The sequence below is a fragment of the Zootoca vivipara genome, chromosome 1 (assembly GCF_965207765.1).
Source record: "Zootoca vivipara chromosome 1, rZooViv2.hap1.1, whole genome shotgun sequence".
NCBI classification, from domain to species: domain Eukaryota; kingdom Metazoa; phylum Chordata; class Lepidosauria; order Squamata; family Lacertidae; genus Zootoca; species Zootoca vivipara.
In genome coordinates, this window is record NC_142582.1 from 127420471 (window position 1) to 127439251 (window position 18781).

The window sequence follows — 18781 nt, forward strand, 5'->3', positions numbered from 1 at the left end:
TCCTCCTGCCATGGCCGGTATTGCTGCTGTGCCTATCACTATGTCCTATTTTCGGGGTATGGCTTATATTCCTTGAATGCTTAAAAATCCTGCTATGGCTTATTTTATGGGTATGTCTTAAAATATGAGAAACAGGGTATCCATATGACAAATACCTTACACTATGCTATTTTTCTAAACCACTAGCTCCCTCCTCTCTGCTGCCGCCGCCCCCAATGCCTATCTATTCCCCATGCCTATTCAGAAGGTGTGTCGGTTCGGTTTCCCTACAAAGCCCGAAGCCTTGTTATCAAGGCGATGAGCTGTTTTCTGAGTTTGCGGCTAGAATGACTCGTGGCATCCTGGGAATCTAAACCCGTGCTTTCAAAACAGCAACCGCAAGCTGTGGCTGCAGTCTAGGGGCTGAGTGTCGCATCAGCACAGCTGAGGCTTGCTGTCGCTGGCTCCGGGACAGCTTTCTTTGCAAAGCCACTTCGTGTGTGTGCTTTCTTTGCTGGCAGTTCATGCTTCTAGCTCTCATGGAGGGGATCAGCAATTTGAGAGCAATTTCTTTTTCTTTAATTTTTTTTAAAATAATATATTTATTGATTTTATAACAAAGAAAAAGAAAAACACAAACACACAGAATACAAAATACAAAAAAACACAAAAATAAAATTCCAACTTTCTATATCTTAGTTCAAATCTAACACTGTTGACTTCCTCATTCCTCCTCCAACTGCGCTACATTGTAAATCATCTTTAGCAATTTCTACATCTTGACCTTAAACTAGTTTTCCATTTTAACTAAGCCTTTTTTATATTATATTATTGTATCTTAACATATATTTCAAATCCTTTTCCAAACTTATAACTACATCTAAATATATTTACTCCTCTACATTTTATCTTTCTACAACCTCTCTGTACCTCCTTCACTTCAATTAATCCTATCCAATATTATGCTTATTCTTTAAATAAACTTTAAATTTCTTCCACTCTTCTTCCACCGCTTCTTCCCTCTGATCCCGGAGTCTCCCGGTTAGCTCCGCCAATTCCATATATTCTATCATCTTCTTCTGCCATTCATCCACTGTTGGTAATTCTTCATTCTTCCGTTGAGAGCAATTTCCGGGTGAGCTGCTGTGTTAATCTCTTGCAGCAAAAGGAACCTTGCGGTAGCTTAAATCTTATACACAGCGTGTTATCTTGAGCTGCAGATTCATATATACATGATTGGGGAGGGTTGTAAATAATGAGGCTGTGTGTACACACCATACATTTAAAGCACCTGGTAGCCAGAATTGATCCACGTACTGGCATATGTAAATTAAGGGCAACCATTCAAGGCCTCGCCTCCTTGAGACACTGACATTTCCATAATTACGTGGGGCCTTTGTGGAATGTAGGTTTCAGCAGATGCCCTCAATGTACTTAGCGGGGAAATACCTTGGAATAGCTCCAATGGAACGGAAATGCATTTATGGATGTAACCAGGTTGAGGATATCGTGCACTGATGTTGATTTGCCCTTTATATATATATTTTAAAATCTCCTATTATTTAATGGTTCTTGGATCAATCACTCCAGGAAGTGATAGTTGACCTCTTAGCCAAAAAACACGCACAAGTTACACATCTGGTAGCCAAATTTGCTCTGGCAGCTAAGAAGCTTCGCTCTAGTTGTATTAATGCATTATAATTTTAAACATTTTGTGCTGTAGGCTTTTATAGACTAATGTTGTGTGATTTTAGAGGAATGTGTTGCTTTTTGCCCTCTGTTGTTCATTGTGAAGGCCTTTGGCTATGTACAATAAATTGAACTGAATGGAATTTATAGCACACACACACACAGAAGCTTGGGAGCTGTAGTTCACCCCCTCACAGAGTTGCAATTCCCAGCACCCTTAAAACAAAATTTCTCAAGATTCCTGGGTGAGTGGGTGCTTTCATTGTGCTTTATATGCACGGTGTATCTTGCAACCTGAGTTCAGAAGGAAATGAGATGCAGAGCAGATCCTTCCCAAAATCCTGGAGAGCTGCTGCCAGTCAGTGTAGACAATACTGAGCTAGATGGTCTGGTGTAAGACAGCTTCCTAGGTTCCTAACCTAGTGTGAGATCTTCAGCACGGACAGCATGTCCTTTGCCACAGAGCGATGCTCCTTGCCCTCTAAAGCAAAGGAGGTGCTTAAGCAGAGAACCTGTGTATGTGCAGGATCTACCCACCTACCGTGTTTCTCATAAAATAAGACGTGCCTACAAAATAAGCCATGGCAGGATTTTTTTGAGTTTAAAAAATATAAGACATACCCCAAAAATTAGCCGTACCAGGTAGTGGTGGGAGCAGGTCCGGATGGCACTTCCATTAGTAAGAGGAAAAGGAAGATGCCTGTTGGTGCAGCGCGAAGCCCCGACCCAGCAGGACCCAGAGAGAGGTGAAGCCCTGGGACCCGGCAGGAGCCTCAACGTGTGCCACGCGAAGCCCCAGCAGGAGCTTTGGCGCACGCTGTGCGAAGCCGCAGGACCCGGCAGGACCCGGCAGCAGGCGGCGTGCGAAGCCGCAGGACCCGGCACCAGCCTCAGCCGTGCCATGCCGCGTGAAGCCCAGGGACCCGGCAGCGGGCTCAGCGGGCGGCGCACGAAGCCGCAGGACCCGGCAGGAGCCAGCAGCAGCTTCAGCCGCGCCACGCTGTATGAAGCCCCAGGACCCGGCAGCGGGCGGCGCGCGAAGCCGCAGCAGCCTCAGCCGTGCTGCGCTGCGTGAAGCCCCAGGACCCAGCAGCGGGCGGCGCGTGAAGCTGCAGGACCCGGCAGCAGCCTCAGCCGTGCCGCGTGAAGCCCTGGGACCCGGCAGCAGGCTCAGCGGGCAGCACAAGAAAGCCCCGTACCATACTTAATAATGCTGTACCATACTTAATAAAAAAATAAGACATCCCCTGAAAATAAGCCGTGATGTGTGTTTTTTTGAGGAAAAATAAATATAAGACGTGTCTTATTTTAGGAGAAACACGGTAGTTTGGTCCTTTTGTATGTGGAGAAGCTTAAAGGGTTGAAGAAACGGGCTATTGACTTCGGGCATAATATTGAATACGAATCTTGGTCAAAATTGTGGAATGAAACTTTAAAATTTACCGCTTGTTTGGCCTTAAAAGAGAATGTAATGAAAATGATGTATAGGTGGTACTTAACACCGGTGAAATTGTCCAAAAAGTATAGGATGAGGAACAAACTATGTTGGAAGTGTGGAGAGAAAGATGGAGATTTTTGTCATGTGTTTTGGGAATGTGATAAAGCAAAAGTATTTTGGGAATTGGTCTACAATGAACTAAAAAAAGATGTTTAGATATACCTTCCCCCCCAAACCTGAGGCTTTTCTGCCGGGTTTGATGGGAGATGAAATTGCAAAGATAGACCAAAGACTATTTATGTACGCCACAACAGCGGCAAGAACTTTATTAGCCCAAAGATGGAAATTGCAGGAATTGCCAACGATTGAGGAGTGGCAGATGAAGATGATGGACTATGTGGAATTGGCCAAATTGACAGGCAGGATCCGGAACCAAGATGACCAAAAGTTTCAAAAAGATTGGAGTTAATTTTTAGGGTATATGAATAATTATTGTAAAAATGTGAAGACACTAGCAGGATTGATATAAATTCTGCAACGAAAATACTGTAAATCTCAAAACTTTATAGACCATTGAGACAGAGGTTGATCATAAGGATATAAAGGTCTGAAGTCGAGGATATAAAGTGCGACACAACGATTAGAAAATTAAAAACCGGTTGAAGGGATGGAGGGAAGTCACGAGCTCAGTAGAGCAAAGAATTTGTTTTGTTATTGGTATGCTGAAATACTGTGTTAAAAAAGAAATTAATAAAAATGATATTTTTAAAAAAAGGGTTGAAGAAACTTATGCAATCATTTGACTTTGAGGACTAACAACTATTTTGCCTCCTTCTCGGCTGTCTGCTGTAGAAGAAAGCCTGCAGGCCCTCTGTGAGCCAGCTGTGTGCGAGGGGTGATTGCTGAATCACAGTCTGTAATCTCCGCTCGGTAATCCTGGCTCCTTATTTTTGTCCTTGTTAGGGATGAGCTCTGACTATGCAGCCAGAAAATGTTGTTGCTGGTGCTGCTGCTTCCAAGACAGGGTACTTCATTTGCAAAATAGTGCAACAGGGATCACTTAAAAATAGTGGTCTGCTTCATTGGTTCCCAGTTCGGAACAATTTATATGGCCGTGTTGGGCGCTTTGTGTGAATGGTATTGGGTTGGTGTCATGGGCTGGTTGGACGCAGAGAGGTGGGTGGGAGGAACCAGCTGGGAAACCCCCAAGGGAAGGCGGCTCAGAGCCCGGGGAGTGGTAGTTGGACAATGATGAGTGGTCAGAGGGAGAAGACTGGGAAGAGGAGGTGTCAGAAGCTGAAGAGGTAACAGGACTTAGTGAGCAGGAAGAGGCTGTGGCAGAGAGAAGTGCGGAATCAGAGGAAGAAGCTGAAGCAGGAGGGTGGGATGAGAGAGGTCAAGAGGCAGAGGTGAATCAGACTGGTGAAGAATTGTGATTTCCCCTACTGCTGTGATGAGCTCCCATTCCCATCTTTTTTTTTAAAGTAATCTTTATTTGCGTACTTTAAAAATTACAAAAAGAAATCCAAAAATCATACAAAGATGGGAATACCAAGAAACTTAAAAGATACAAAGTTACAAAGCAAATCATATACAAAGAGAAAAAAGAAATAGGATACAAATATATCAAAAAAATGCAAAGAGAAAAAAGAAAAAGAAAAGCACAAAAAGAATTTTTTAAAAAAATTAACTTCCTATTGTTTAAACATCACTTTCCTTTTTAAGATTTTATTTTATCCCGCTTTATCTTATCCTGATTACTTTAGTATAACTTTCTAACATTATTATCTAATGTAGATATTTTAATCTGCCTTATTTATCCATAATCTATTCACTGAAGTTTTAAGAAAAAAACAGAGAAAGATTTAAATATATATGTTTTCTGTATGAAAACATGAGCTCCCATTCCCATCTGTCTCCCAGAACCAGGAGAGGGTGGAGGAGAGGTTGGTGCCACCCAGTTTCCACTTGCTTGGGGATTTGTGTGTGGCGGAACCCTGGAGAGGAGGGGACTTAGGCAGCTGTGCGGTTGCAAGGACTTTCAGCCTCAGCAACTGCTTGGCAGGGGGTTGGACTGGATGGCCCTTGTGGTCTCTTCCAACTCTATGATTCTAAGACCTGCCGGAGACGAGTTGTTGCGCTGATTAGGCCTGACACTCCCATGCAGATCCTGGTTTTGCTGAGAAAGAGTTAACTCCACTTGCTCAGTGCAAGGTACTGCCGGCTCGGCTCGCTCCTGTCGCCGGATCCGTGCCTAGAATTGTGGCACAAAAGGAAGTGTGAACAAGCGCATACATGCACCCCACTCTCCTTTCTTCAGGCTCATCAGTTCAGAACAATTCCCAGATTTAAAATCTCAACGTGGTTATCATTTTCGCATATCGGGGCCTGTTTGTACCCTGACGGCTACAACAGAGAGCTCTCTGCTGAGGCAAGCGTTTCAGGCAGGTGTATGACTAGTGCATACCTGCACTGGTTCCCCCCCCCCTTCCAACCATTGAGCCACGACTAAGAGACCATCTACTGGGGCACAGCAGCATATAAAGTTGATTTCTTTCTTAAACCCGTAAGCCCAATAAACTGCTTGCATTTTCTAACCCAGTATTCATCAGACTGGTACCCTCCAGAGGTTTTGAACTCCCAGGAACCCCAGCCATGGAAGATGGGACTTCTGTTTCTTGAAAGGCATGCTAGAGGCTAGTAGTAATGACTTTGGGGAGTTTTGGTACAGCTGGGGTAGGCAAGGGGACTGAACGTGCAGTCTCCAGTAGCCAAAATACGCATGGCTCAGAAAGAAAGACTTGGTAGCCACGTAAGAGGCTAATTGGCCGCCATTGGCCCGTAGGCATGAGCTTTGTTCATGTCATAGCTGCCAAGTTTTCCCTTTTCTCGCGAGGAAGCCTATTCAGCATAAGGGAAAATCCCTTAAAAAAAGGGATAACTTGGCAGCTATGGTTCATGTGTATTTTAGTTCTACCAACTCCTTATACAGCCCTGCCATTGTGCTGAGCAGGGTTATCAAAGGAGATCTTTCTGTCTTGAGTTTTCTAAAAAGCTCTGCCTTTTGGCAGTGGTGCTGCCACAAAGAAAGAGAGGGAAAGTACTTGTAGTTCGACATGTGGAGGCACCAGGTTGTGGCCACCATAGAGCAATGGGCAAAGATTTAACCCTCAGACTCCCGTGAGCTAAGTGGATACCTTCTTGAGAAAACCAGCTCTTTTCCGGTTGGTTGGTTGGTTTTGGCATGGCCTTCCCCTGTGAAGGAGCGTCTCCACCCCCATCATTCTGCTGAGGTCCAGTACCGAGGGCCTTCTGACGGTTCCCTCGTTGCGAGAAGCCAAGTTGCAGGGAACCAGGCAGAGGGCCTTCTCGGTGGTGGCGCCTGTCCTGTGGAACGCCCTCCCATTAGAAGACATCTGAAGGCTTTTAATGTTTAATTGTTTTATTTCATTTTTCTGTTGTAAGCCGCCCAGAGTGGCTGGGGAAACCCAGCCAGATGGGCGGGGTATAAATAAATTATTATTATTATTATTATTATTATTATTATTATTATTAACCAGCATGGAGATTATTGGAAATGTTGAGCGTGCTGACATGTTTCGTGGGAATTATCAGCATGCTGGTGGTGCACGCCTCCTGATTCTTCCTGCTTTGCTCCTTCCCTGGTGTAAGTGGAAGAAATAAACCAAGAAGCCGCAATTGAGCTCGGTTGCCTGTTACGTCTGAACCTGGGATCCTGGTTTGTGGCACCCTAACAAGCCAGAATCGCTAGCTAGCCTTCAACCACGGTTTATTGTTAGCTTTTGAATCCTGGCATTTTAAGGAATGACAGATGAGAATCGTGGCTTGGGACATCACAGGAAATCAAGCTTAAGTGAGGTTTCTCCCACTCGCACAAGGGGAGGAGTGGCAGGGAAGCCATCATGCACCGTGGACCAGCACGCTGTTCAGTAAACCATGGTAAGACAGTAACTCCGGCTGACCATGATGTTCGAACTCATCCATTGACATGATGGTGAAGAAGGGTTAGTCTTTACATATATATTTTTTGTATTGTAAAAAATAAAACTTTTAAAATGTTTAAAAGTACTTCCCCCAAAAAACCAAGAGTCCTTTCTGTTGGGGATAATTCAGACTGAAATTCCCAGGTGTCAGAAAAGGTTATTTATGTATGCTACAACTGTGGCCCTTGTTTTGTTAGCCCCAAAATGGAAAACGAGTGAGGTCCCAGCCAAAGAAGAATGGCAACTTAAGTTGACGGAATATGCACAACTTATAGAATAAGCAAACAGGACGGACATGCGTTTAGAGAAAATTGGAAAACGTTTATTGAATATATGGGAAATAATTGCGTACAGCTGAAAACGCTGGCTGCATTAAGATAAATAAGTTTTGATGGATGCAGTAACGGAATACCGATTAGTATAGTTTTTGTAAAATATGCAGGGATTTATGATATGTAAAATGAACTATGGAAAGAGGAGAAGAGAAGTCACTGATATCTTAAGGGTGTAAAATGAGTACTTTAAATTGTAAAACAGAAAATTTAATAAAAATTATAAATACACACACATATATGGTTAGTCTTTACAGGGAGGGTAGCAGGTTCCCACACTAAACCTTATTTCTGTGTTTGTTTTAGGAGGCATGGCGGCTTCTCACTTCTATGATTATAGTTCTTCCAAGACATCAGAAAGGGGCAATGGCTCCTTTTACACTTCCCTGATTTCCGATGACTTCTATGCATCTCAGGATTCCTCTTACTTCACCAGCAACCTGCCCAAAGCGGGCAGCCAGGTTACGACTTCAGACAGCACGGAAGGATTTCACACCCAGGACGGGGCTGCGTTCGAGTCCCGCGGCCTGTTCAGCTCCGATTCGGGGATAGAGATGACCCCGGCAGAATCCAGCGACGTCACCAAAACCTTTGCTGACCCCATGGAGCAGATGAAGTCGGACGCTTATAAATACATGGACATCAGTCGATCGGAAGAGATCAAATGTCAAGAGAGGTGTGACACAGGCTTGGGAGATGTGGGGCCTCCGAGCTTGAATAACAAATGCCTGGAGGATATTGCTGGACCTAAAGGGACAGTTTTTGAGGGAAAACCTTGGGCCAAAGAGCCAGGTTTGTTTGAGGGGTCAACTTTTCCATCTGAGACGTTTGTCGGCCAGCAACGCCACCCCACTGTAACAGCGCCCGTCAAGATTACGCTGACTGAGATAGAAACCTTAGAGGGGCCTGTTGCAAAGGAGAAAACACCAGAAAAGCAAGAGGCAGGCCTCAAACCAAGCCACGAAGTGGTCCCCACGGTGACGGTGTCCGAGCCAGAAGACGATAGCCCGGGCTCTATTACACCACCTTCTTCAGGGGCAGGTAAAGACTGCTTGTACCTGGTAGCATGGATATAAATGCATCTTTATGTGGGGATTATTTGTTACGGTGTGAAGCAATTGTGGTCCGTGTGGCTTTGTGGTATATAAATTAAGCACTGATCCCCATGTGGGAGTTTTTTCTGGGGCTGAAGCGTGCATGGAATTAAGGCCATTTGCATCATTGTCGCAGATGCTTCTGAGTGGGCTGTGAAGACTCAAGCGTGAGAACTAAAGGGTCTTGAGAATGCACTTCTAGCCTTCCCTTTGGGCTTTGGCGAGAGGTGGGCGATATCTGGTTTTCAGCATCACGCTATATCACCAGCTAAACATCACGATATATCACAGTGTCCGAAATAAGGATGGAGCTGTGCAGAGGCAAACAGTAGGGCTGGGCAATATCTGGCTTTCAGCCTTGTGATATATTACCAGCTAAACATCACATCACAATGTCTGAAATAAGGGATGCGGGTGGCGCTGTGGGTTAAACCACAGAGCCTAGGGCTTGCCGATCAGAAGGTCGGCGGTTCGAATCCCCGTGACGGGGTGAGCTCCCGTTGCTCGGTCCCAGCTCCTGCCAACCTAGCAGTTTGAAAACACGTCAAAGTGCAAGTAGATAAATAGGCACCGCTCTGGCGGGAAGGTAAACAGCGTTTCCGTGTGCTGCTCTGGCTCGCCAGAAGCGGCTTAGTCATGCTGGCCACATGATCCAGAGGCTGTACGCCGGCTCCCTTGACCAATAGAGTGAGATGAGCGCTGCAACCCCAGAGTCGTCCGCGACTGGACCTAATGGTCAGGGATCCCTTTACCTTTTTAAACATCACGACATACCACAATGTCTGAAATAAGGATGGAGTTATGTGGAGGCATTGACTGCCTTTCTGGTTTTCCCTGCATCGTGATTTTTGCCGGCGCCTGCTCTTGTGATGAGATAAGGGAGAGCTGAGTCAGAAGGGCTAACAGGGGCTGCAGGAATCGAGAGCAGCATTGGCTAGCTTCATGGTTTTCCCCACAGTGTGATTTTTGCATAGCGCGCGCGCACACACACACACACACACACACACACACCATGGTTCACAATATGTATTGCCAGATCAAAAATTATGAACATGATATCACGATCCAGACTTCACGCTGGTTTGGGACAATATATCGATACATCGCACAGCCCTAGATTTGGCGTAGCGTTGTCATTGACGGAGGACACCAATTGGCAGTTGGCAGCCTCAAGAAACTCACCCGGGGCATGGTTGAATCACAGCCACCTTCTGGTACTCTGGACCGAAGCCTGCCTGGTTTGGCAGCATTGTTAAAATTTCTTGTTCACAACATAAAAACCCAGGATAAGAGCACAAAATAAATAGTTAAAACAAAACAGAGATTTTGGGGCAGAGAGATGCTTTTGTATCCCAAGGGCCTGGTGTTCCTTCGGGACTACAACAGCCTCCCTGGGTGCTTTCTTCTACGCACGCATTGATACCTGTGGAATTGTACATCGGCAAGCTGTAACAAAGGCAGGGTGAATGTCCAGTGCTCTCTCCTGGGTCAGGATTGCTCTGGACTTCATACAGCTCAGAAGCAGGGAAGAATCAAACTCTGGTTGCACCCGTACCATACCTTCATAGCACTCGTATGCCATTTTAACAGTTGTGGCACACGAGTGCTATAAAGATTCTTGGGAACTGTAATTTGTAAGGGGGCTGGGAATGGGGTTGGGTTGTTGATGTTGTTGTTATTTGATTATGTATTTTGTGGTTTTATATTCTGATTTTATCCTGTGAACCGCCCTGAGACGTGTGGGTATAGGGCGGTATATAAATACTAACAACAACAACAACAACAACAACAACAACTGTGTTGTTGTTTTTATTATCATGACTTTTTTCAGCTGGAACTCACCGGAACTGAGTTCTGGCATCTCGCAAGTGAGCGCCATTGCCATCATAAGAGAACAAAGGAGGTGTTCATATTGAGTTCCAGCACCTCTTTTTCTAGAAAGTAGCACTGATTATTATTATTTTTTCAATTTATATACTGCCCTATACCCGCAGTAGCTCTGCAAGGGGGTTCTCCTAACAACTCTCCACATGCTCAACAAACTAACAGTCCCCAGGATAATTTGGGGGGATAACCTTTAAATATATGGTACAGATGGGATCTGTATCACATGTCATTAGGGATGCATGAACATTAAAAACAACTGGTATCTTCGGGTTGTTGTTTTTAAGTGCTTTCTTTCAGTACTTGCAAAAGCTCAAGAGATTTTGCAAGCGTGGGAGAAATGGTTGCTCGCCCTGTTAGCTGTTTTCAAAGTTTCTATCTTCAACTCTGCCTGTTCAAGCAGAGTTGTGTGTGGATTTGAGCAGGCACACCATGAAGGTCCAAAAATGGCTAGAATGAAGCAAACAGCCACCCCCATCACTGAAGACCCTTTGGGTCAAGAAGTGAGTTCACCTGCATTGAATTCACCACTGAAGGACTTTGGGGGGGGGGCTCCAGCAGCCTTAGGTGTGAAGAGGAGGCACTGGCAGAGTAAGAGGAGTGGGGGGGAGCGTACCCCCCTGGCAGTGCGATCCCGGTGGGGTGCCATCATGGCTGCTCTCCGCCCGCACTGGACACCGTGTCACCAGCCACGCCCACGCCTGCTCTCCGCCCCCCCCCCGGTGCTGGAGCATGAAGCTCCGCCACTGAGAGGAGGTTTAGGGTTTGAGAAGAATCGAGGCAAAACGGCCCGCCTGTGGAGTGCTGTGCCCACCTCAGTTGTCTCACAGATTCAAGCACCCGTCTTTGAATGCTTCTGTCCCCATCTCTAAACATATTTTGAAACCCTGCTTCCTACTTGCAGTATTGTCGGAATGAACAGTCGTTCTTATCTACGCACAAAACAGGCTGCTTTATAATTTGAGCGCAGCTGTGCTGGCTGGACCTGATAAGAGCTGTAGTCCAAAACATTTGGAAGGCACCAGATTGAGGAAATGCTCAAACTTCTGCAGCACAGATTTCTTCAGAAGAATATTTATCAGGTGCTCTTTGTTTCCTTAACAGACAAAATACGATTTTTGCTAATGTTTTCTCCTTCCCTTTTCCTCTTTTATTCTGCCTCGTTTTCTCCCCTCCCTGCTTCTTGGCTCTCCTTCACTTCCCCCCCCTCCTCTCCCCTCCCGCCACCCGGTGATCTCCGTTGAAACCCCAGAAGCTTCTGGCGCAGAGGCCCAAGGTAAGGGAAGCCTGTCTGAAGACGAGCTTATCAGTGCCATTAAAGAAGCAAAGGGCTTTCCCCACGAACGCCCAGAAGGCCAGAGGTCTCCAGCTGTTGCGCCAGACAAGCAAGGTCCTAAAAAGAAGGTTCCGGAATTTGCAGCCGGCGGCCCTCCTGGAGACAACGAAGGGAGCAGCGCCGAGTCTGGCGACTCCGAGATAGAGCTGGTCTCAGAAGACCCCCTGGCCGCCGAGGAGGTCCTCCACTCCAATTACATGACCTTCAGCCACGCCGGGGGCCCTCCTCCCTCCCCGGCTTCTCCTTCAATACAGTACAGCATCCTGAGAGAGGAGCGTGAGGCCGAACTGGACAGCGAGCTCATCATCGAGTCATGCGACGCCTCGTCGGCCTCTGAGGAGAGCCCGAAGCGGGAGCACGACTCGCCCCTGATGAAGCCCGTCATTATGGACATCATCCAAGAGGAGAGCCACTCGAGGAACGAGAACAGCAGGGCTTCAAATTACCACGTAAGCAGCTCGCAGGAGAGCAGGATGAACAGGGAGAATCTCGCGGATTCTGCCGCCTACCTGAAGTGCTCCTTCACCTCGCCCAAAGCGAACCCTGACCCAACGCCTGCTTCGGCTGTTGGCGATGAAGAGACAAAGGACAAAGTAGCAGAGAAGAAATCGGCCGAGGCGGCAGCAGCTGTTGCCGCAAACAAACCATCGTCCAAAGACCCAGCGGCAAGGAGTCCCTGGCCTTCCCCACCGCTCCCGTTTCTAAATAAGCAGAAAGGTAATTTTGTATGTCCGTTCGTTCATCCTCTAAATGAATGCACGTTGGCCAGAATATGAAACGGGCTGGTGGGAGCTAGCTTTGTCTGGTACGCTCAGTGGCATAGCATGGTTTGCCAGTGTCCAGGGCTGTGCAGAAAGGGTGGGTGAGAGGGAAATGGATGGAGTATGCACACACATCCAGCTGCCTAATGGTGTCTGCATCACCCAGGAGATCACAGCCACAGAGATGAGAAAAGAAGAGCCGTTCCGTTGTCTGGAGAGGTCAATTCCGGGTTTGGGTGGAGAAGCTGTTTTAAATGGAGCCCAGCAATGGAAGTGTGCAGCCGTATTGAGGCATCACACAGGGCGCTAAAATGTTTTGCCCCTAACAATTTTGCACCTGGGGCAACTGTCCCTGTGTTCCCTTCCCCACATTACACTACTGAGTACACTGGCCCTCACTAGTGGATTGTGGCCTGATCCAAGGTGGGTTGCAAAAGGAGCACCACTACCATTGTGCAATTGTATGATAAAAGATTAAGAAATGAGTTCCTGGAGGCATTTTTGGGTTAAAAGTTTGTCATGGGTGTGGCAGGTTGGAGCTACCCAACGTAGCAGAAACAGGAGGAATTAGGAGTCTTCCCTTCCCTTGTCTTCCCTTCAAGGTAAGTACATTCATGTGCCGGGAGGGAGAAGTTCTTAAACAGAGTTGATTACGACTGAGATGGAACTATGGGTGTTGTCTTCAATGTAGCCTGCATCCAAGCTCCTTTTGGTTTGGCCACTTGCCTTTGCAGCATAAAAACAATCCACTTTGCGCATGTTCTCAGATACTTTCAGACATCCCCCATGCTTACCACAAATGGTGTTCCCTTTCGGGAAATCGCCTCTTAATATTATTAGCTAAATGCACAAACTGCCACGTTGCATAAACTGCTGCATTAACAGAAAGACAGCCCTGCGGGATCAGGCCATTGGCCCATGTAACCCAGCATCCTGTTCTCACAGGGGCCAACCAGGTGTCTGTTGAGATTCCCACAAGCAGATCACAAGTGTCATAGCACTCTCCATGGCCTCTTGATTCCTTCAAGCGAGTACATAACCATTGTAGTTGGTAGCCATTGATAGCCTGTTGCTCATCTCATGCACAATGGATGGGAAGATCCAACCTTTCCTTACTCAGGACAGTTCCCCCAGCAGGCATGTAGAAAGGTGGCGAAAGCTTCCTTCCCACATGGACCCCCTTGGCCAAAAGTGCACTTCTGTTGAATTTCTGCTGCACGTATCTTGTTTCTCTTGGGTTCTGTTTAAATAGAAAGCTACGAAATGTACCAAACCCACAACGATGATTGTTCAGAGTTGGCTGGTCCATAAACAGTGATTTTTAAAAATAATAATAATAAAAGCAGCAGCTGCGATAGATTTCCCCGGAGGTTCTGTTCATTATTTCCTAATATACTCTGGGAGCTTTTGCTGTTATCGACAGTGCCATTTGTCAGCTTTTCTTGATACATAGCCAAGATGAAAACCATTATGTTTGCCCATAAAAAGAGAAAAATAGAGCTAAATTCACTCCTGTTGTAAACTACTTCAAGCTTCGTTAGATAATTTCAGCTTTGGCCAATTTACTAGTCAGGAGCACTGAGTAATACTCACCTGCCTACCTGCCTTATTCATCTCTTAAAATCCTACTGTTCCTCTATTGAACTCAAGACAGTACAGTTAGGGGTTCCCTCATTTTATCATGCCAGCCTTGTAAGATAGGATAGGCTGTAAGAGAGGGTGGCTGGGACACCTGGGAGAGTCTATGACAAGTTTGGGACTTGCACATGTTAGGAACTGTAGTTCTGGTAGGGAGAGTGGTTTTATGGAACAGAGAATCTTCAGAACTCTCACTAAACTACAGTTCCCAGAATTCTTTGGGGGCAAGGCAGCCATGGCAGAGTGGTTCAAAACCAAGCCAGTTTGTACTTTCCTCCAAACAATATGAATGACATTTTATGTTGCCTCCACAGTATAGGCAGAAAGGGTATCAGCATAATAGTAGTGAATACAGTGGTGTCAGTTTGCAAGATTATATGGGCATTCTTGAGTCAGGTTAACAATTAATTATTTTCGAAAATATCTGATGGGTGAGGGTGAAGCCAGAGGTGAACGCTGGTGAAACAAGAGGCGTCTCTTTCCCTCTCCTTCTCTCCCTCCCTCCCTCCCTCTGTGTGTATTTGTGTTGTTTTGCATCTTCAAAATTTAATCTGAATTTAATATGGCTTGCTCAAGACTTGAGAGCAGGGTTGCCAACTCTTAGATATTTAATCAGCCTGTTTACTATCGAGTGTTCTGTTATTCAGCAAAGAAGATGCATTAAAATGCCTAGCCGTTGGCACTCCTGTTCTTGAGGCCTAAGCAAGTCCAGATTAAAATGTGGAAGTGTAAAACAGAATGTTAGCTATGACACCACTGATGTCCTCATTTGGGGAGGTTGCATCGCACAGAGCTTTGAAAGCTGCCTCTGTTTTTCTGACTGCTGCTCATCGTCTCCTTTTTTGCTCCCGGTCTCTTTGCAGTGTGACCTTATTATGAGTTTTGCTTCCGCAGGCCCCGAAACGTGATTGTGAGATGGAAACAGATCAGAGATTTGCAGCGGAGCTAGTTCTTTCTTTTGAGCATTTGTTGCCATCCAGTGGCAATGATGAAAAAGCACAGAACTGAACTCTCATACTGTCTAAAACTCTATTCTTATTTTATTATTGTTATCATTTGTATATTGCTTTATGTTTTTTTAAGGGAAAAGAATCTAAAAGTCGTTTACAACATGCATTAAAACATCAAACCCAAACGATCCAGAATAAAACATTCCGGAAGGAAGTCAAATATAAAGTATACATTCAAAGCAACGTAATGAACACAAAGCTCAAATATCATCTTATAAATTTCAAAATAAAATACTGCAAAGGGGGTCAACTACAGGCAGAGGGCTTTCTTGGTCGTGGCACCCTCCCTGTGGAACACCCTCCCTTCAGATGTCAAGGAGATAAAGAACTATGCAACTTTTAGACGACATCTGAAGGAAGCCCTATATCAGGAAGTTTTGATGTTTGATTATGTTTTAATGTATGCTGTAAGTTGCCCAGAGTGGCTGGGAAAACCAGCCAGATGGGTGGGGAATAATAATAATACAGTTGTACCTCGGTATATGAACACAATTGGTTCCGGAAGTCTGTTCATAAACTGAAGCATTCATAAACTGAAGCAAACTTTCCCATTGAAAGTAATGGAAAGTGGATTGATCCGTTCCAGACGGGTCCGCGGAGTACTCAACCTGAAGCGTACTTAACCCGAAGCATGGGTGTAATTGGTTCCGGAAGTCTGTTCATAAACTGAAGTGTTCGTAAACTGAAGTGAACTTTCCCATTGAAGGTAATGGAAAGTGAATTAATCCGTTCCAAATGGGTCCGCGGCGTTCGTAAACCGAAAATTTGTAAACCGAGGTTTTCATAAACCGAGGTTCCACTGTAATAATATGCACATTCAATGCAGCAATTTTAACAAAAAAAACCTTAAACATTTCAGAAGACAACATTGCTAAAGGAAGTCAAATATAGAATGCACGTTTTAAAACAGCACAATTGGCAAGAGACAAAAAACTATTATCTTAAGCATAGGAACACGTCTGCTGCTGTTGCTGCCAATGGTGGTTCATGGCAGGTGGAAGCTCAGGCTTGATGACCTCAGTCTGCGCTAAGAGGCAACCAAGATGCTATCTGGCCCCTTCAGTAGCCTCAGCTTTTGTAGATGGAGTCAGTCCTAACCCCGCTAGGTGGGGAAAGGTCTGCAAGGCAGGGAGTGGGTTTTTAGGACTCACAGCCAAGGTTGTATTAGAGAAGTGTACATATGTCAGTTAAGAAGCAGAGCTATTCCTTTATCATAATAACCTATAGTCTGGATTCTCAAAAATGAGTTTCGCTGGAACAGGGCATCTCCAAGTAGATGTTTACCTGGGCAAATGGTTTTGGCTGTTGTTCTGAGGCAAAGGCACTAAAGTCCTGTATAGTTTCGACTGGTTCAGATCTCACAGCCAAACCATGGTTTAGCCTCCAGGACTTAACACTCTTCCCCAGTCCTCCCTTTCCATATTCTAATTCTCTTCCTTGCTTCTTTTGTTACAATGCACAAAAAATAGGGTAGTTAGGCTGGAAACCTTAATTCAGAATCCAGTTCGAACCATCGTTTCAAATTCTGGCTTGGAAGCAAACAAGAGAGAGGGGGGGAGTGTCAAGGGTCAAGGCACAAAATAGTACTAAGGAATAAATATGGAGAACTTGGATATTTTGCTTCAGAGATGTACCTCTGCGAGGGGAACACAGGGTCTCATCTAACATTTCGCAGCACCTTTAAGAAACTACAGTCCCCAGAATTCCTTTGGGGAAGCCATGACTGGTTAAAGTGGCATGCTGCTGCTTTAATGTATGGCACCGATGCGGTCTGTGTTGCTGCTAGCATTGTGAAAGATTGATTGGTATTGGCGGGGATTGTGATTGGCTGATCTGTACTGGGGTCTGGGTTGTGATAGGTTGATCTGTGTCGGCCTGGTATGATGAGTGGGTATATTGCTTGCTGTCAAGAGCTTTGCTAACACATAGAATAGCTCGGCTTTGCTGCAGATGAGCAAAAAAGTGTTTTGTGGCTTCTGCCTTCATGGTCCAGCCCATCTATCAGACTTCTATCTAGAATTGTAGAGTTGGAAGGGACCCTGAGGGTCATCCAGTCCAACCCCCTGCAATGCAGGAATCCCAACTAAAGCATCCACGACAGGTGGCCCTCCAACATCTGCTTGAAAACCTCCAAGGAAGGATCTGGCACCTTCCAAGGGAGACCGTTCTACTGTAGAACAGCTCTTTCAGAAAGTTCTTCCTTTTTTAAATTAAACTTTCATTCCAGTTTCTTTTTCAATTATTACAAATATCACATATCCATAACATTCATATTACCTTCCCTCTTCCCACCCCCTCCTGGGCTCCCCCCAACTTCCACTTCTGATTTATTTCCCCCCTATTACACACTGCTATCTCTTAAAAAAAAATACATTGTATTATTTCCTTGTTTTCTACATATTTTTTTACTGAAAGTGTGAGTGTTTATTTAAATCCTGCCACCAAGTTAATAGTCTTTCTTTGTTTCTGCAAATATACAATGAATGGTTCCCATTCTCTTTCAAAGTCACTGTTGTCTTTTTCCCGTAGTCTGTCCGTCAGTTTCGCCATTTCTGCATAGCTCATCAGTTTTTCTTGCCATTGTTCTTTAGTTGGTACTTCTCCAGTCTTCCAATTTTGTGCTATCAACATTCTCGCCGCTGTAGTGGCATACATAGAATAATAGATCATAGAATCATAGAGTTGGAAGTGACCACAAGGGCCATCCAGTCCAACCCCCTGCCAAGCAGGAAACACCATCAAAGCATCCCTGACAGATGGCTGTCAAGCCTCCGCTTAAAGACCTCCAAAGAAGGAGACTCCACCACACTCCTTGGCAGCAAATTCCACGGTCGAACAGCTCTTACTGTCAGGAAGTTCTTCCTAATAAATAGCGTCCTCTTCTCTTTCGGTAGATCTTGGCCTAAAATGCCTAACAAGAAAGCCTCTGGTTGTTTAACAAATGTATATATCATTTCCCAGTACAATTTTACCTTTTCGCAATCCCACCACACATGATAGAACAAACCCTCTGCTTCACATCTCCAACATTCTTTCTTTTCATCTTTATACATTTTTTGCCAATTTAATTGGTGTTGTATACATCATCTTCATATAGTTGTATACATATATGTTGTATACATACATCTATACATACATCTATACATCATCTTCATATAGTTCCCTCTCAACAAAATATAATGCATAAATTTCAAATTTGTTTTCCATAGTTTTATCCAATCTTCAAATTGTATATTATGACCTATATCCTGTGCCTCAGAAAGTTCTTCCTGATGTGTAGTCGGAATCTCCTTTCTTGTAACTTGAAGCCAACAGTTGGATTCCTACCTTCTAGAGCAGGAGAAAACAATCTTGCTTTCATGAGTTGTCATCCTTAAGCTACACCCTGGCTGTGCCTACAATAACCAAATTGGACTTATTTTGGGGGAAGCTTTTGTTATACCACTCCCCAGAGAGCCTGTAGCCCATGTAAAGTATAATAATATTAATTATTATTATTATTATTATTTTATTTATACCCCGCCCTTCCCAGTCAAGACCGGGCTCAGGGCGGCTAACAAGAATGTCAAAGCAAGCATAAAAGAAACAATTCAATTAAAATGCAGATTAAATACCA

The 18781-nt window shown here is 45.0% G+C and overlaps 1 protein-coding gene across 6 annotated transcripts in view; it reads left to right on the forward strand.

Annotated features, from left to right (window-relative positions):
• RTN1 (reticulon 1) overlaps positions 1-18781 on the forward strand; it is a 138533-nt gene that overhangs the window by 58639 nt on the left and 61113 nt on the right. For all 6 annotated transcript variants that reach the window (XR_004691867.3, XR_015951075.1, XR_015951077.1 and 3 more), the window contains exons 2-3: positions 7749-8483; positions 11673-12473. Coding sequence is in view for 2 of the 6 variants with exons in the window: in XM_035104128.3 (XP_034960019.3) it covers positions 7749-8483; positions 11673-12473 (1536 nt within the window). In the remaining 4 variants the exon portion in view is untranslated. The remainder of the gene's footprint in view (positions 1-7748; positions 8484-11672; positions 12474-18781) is intronic.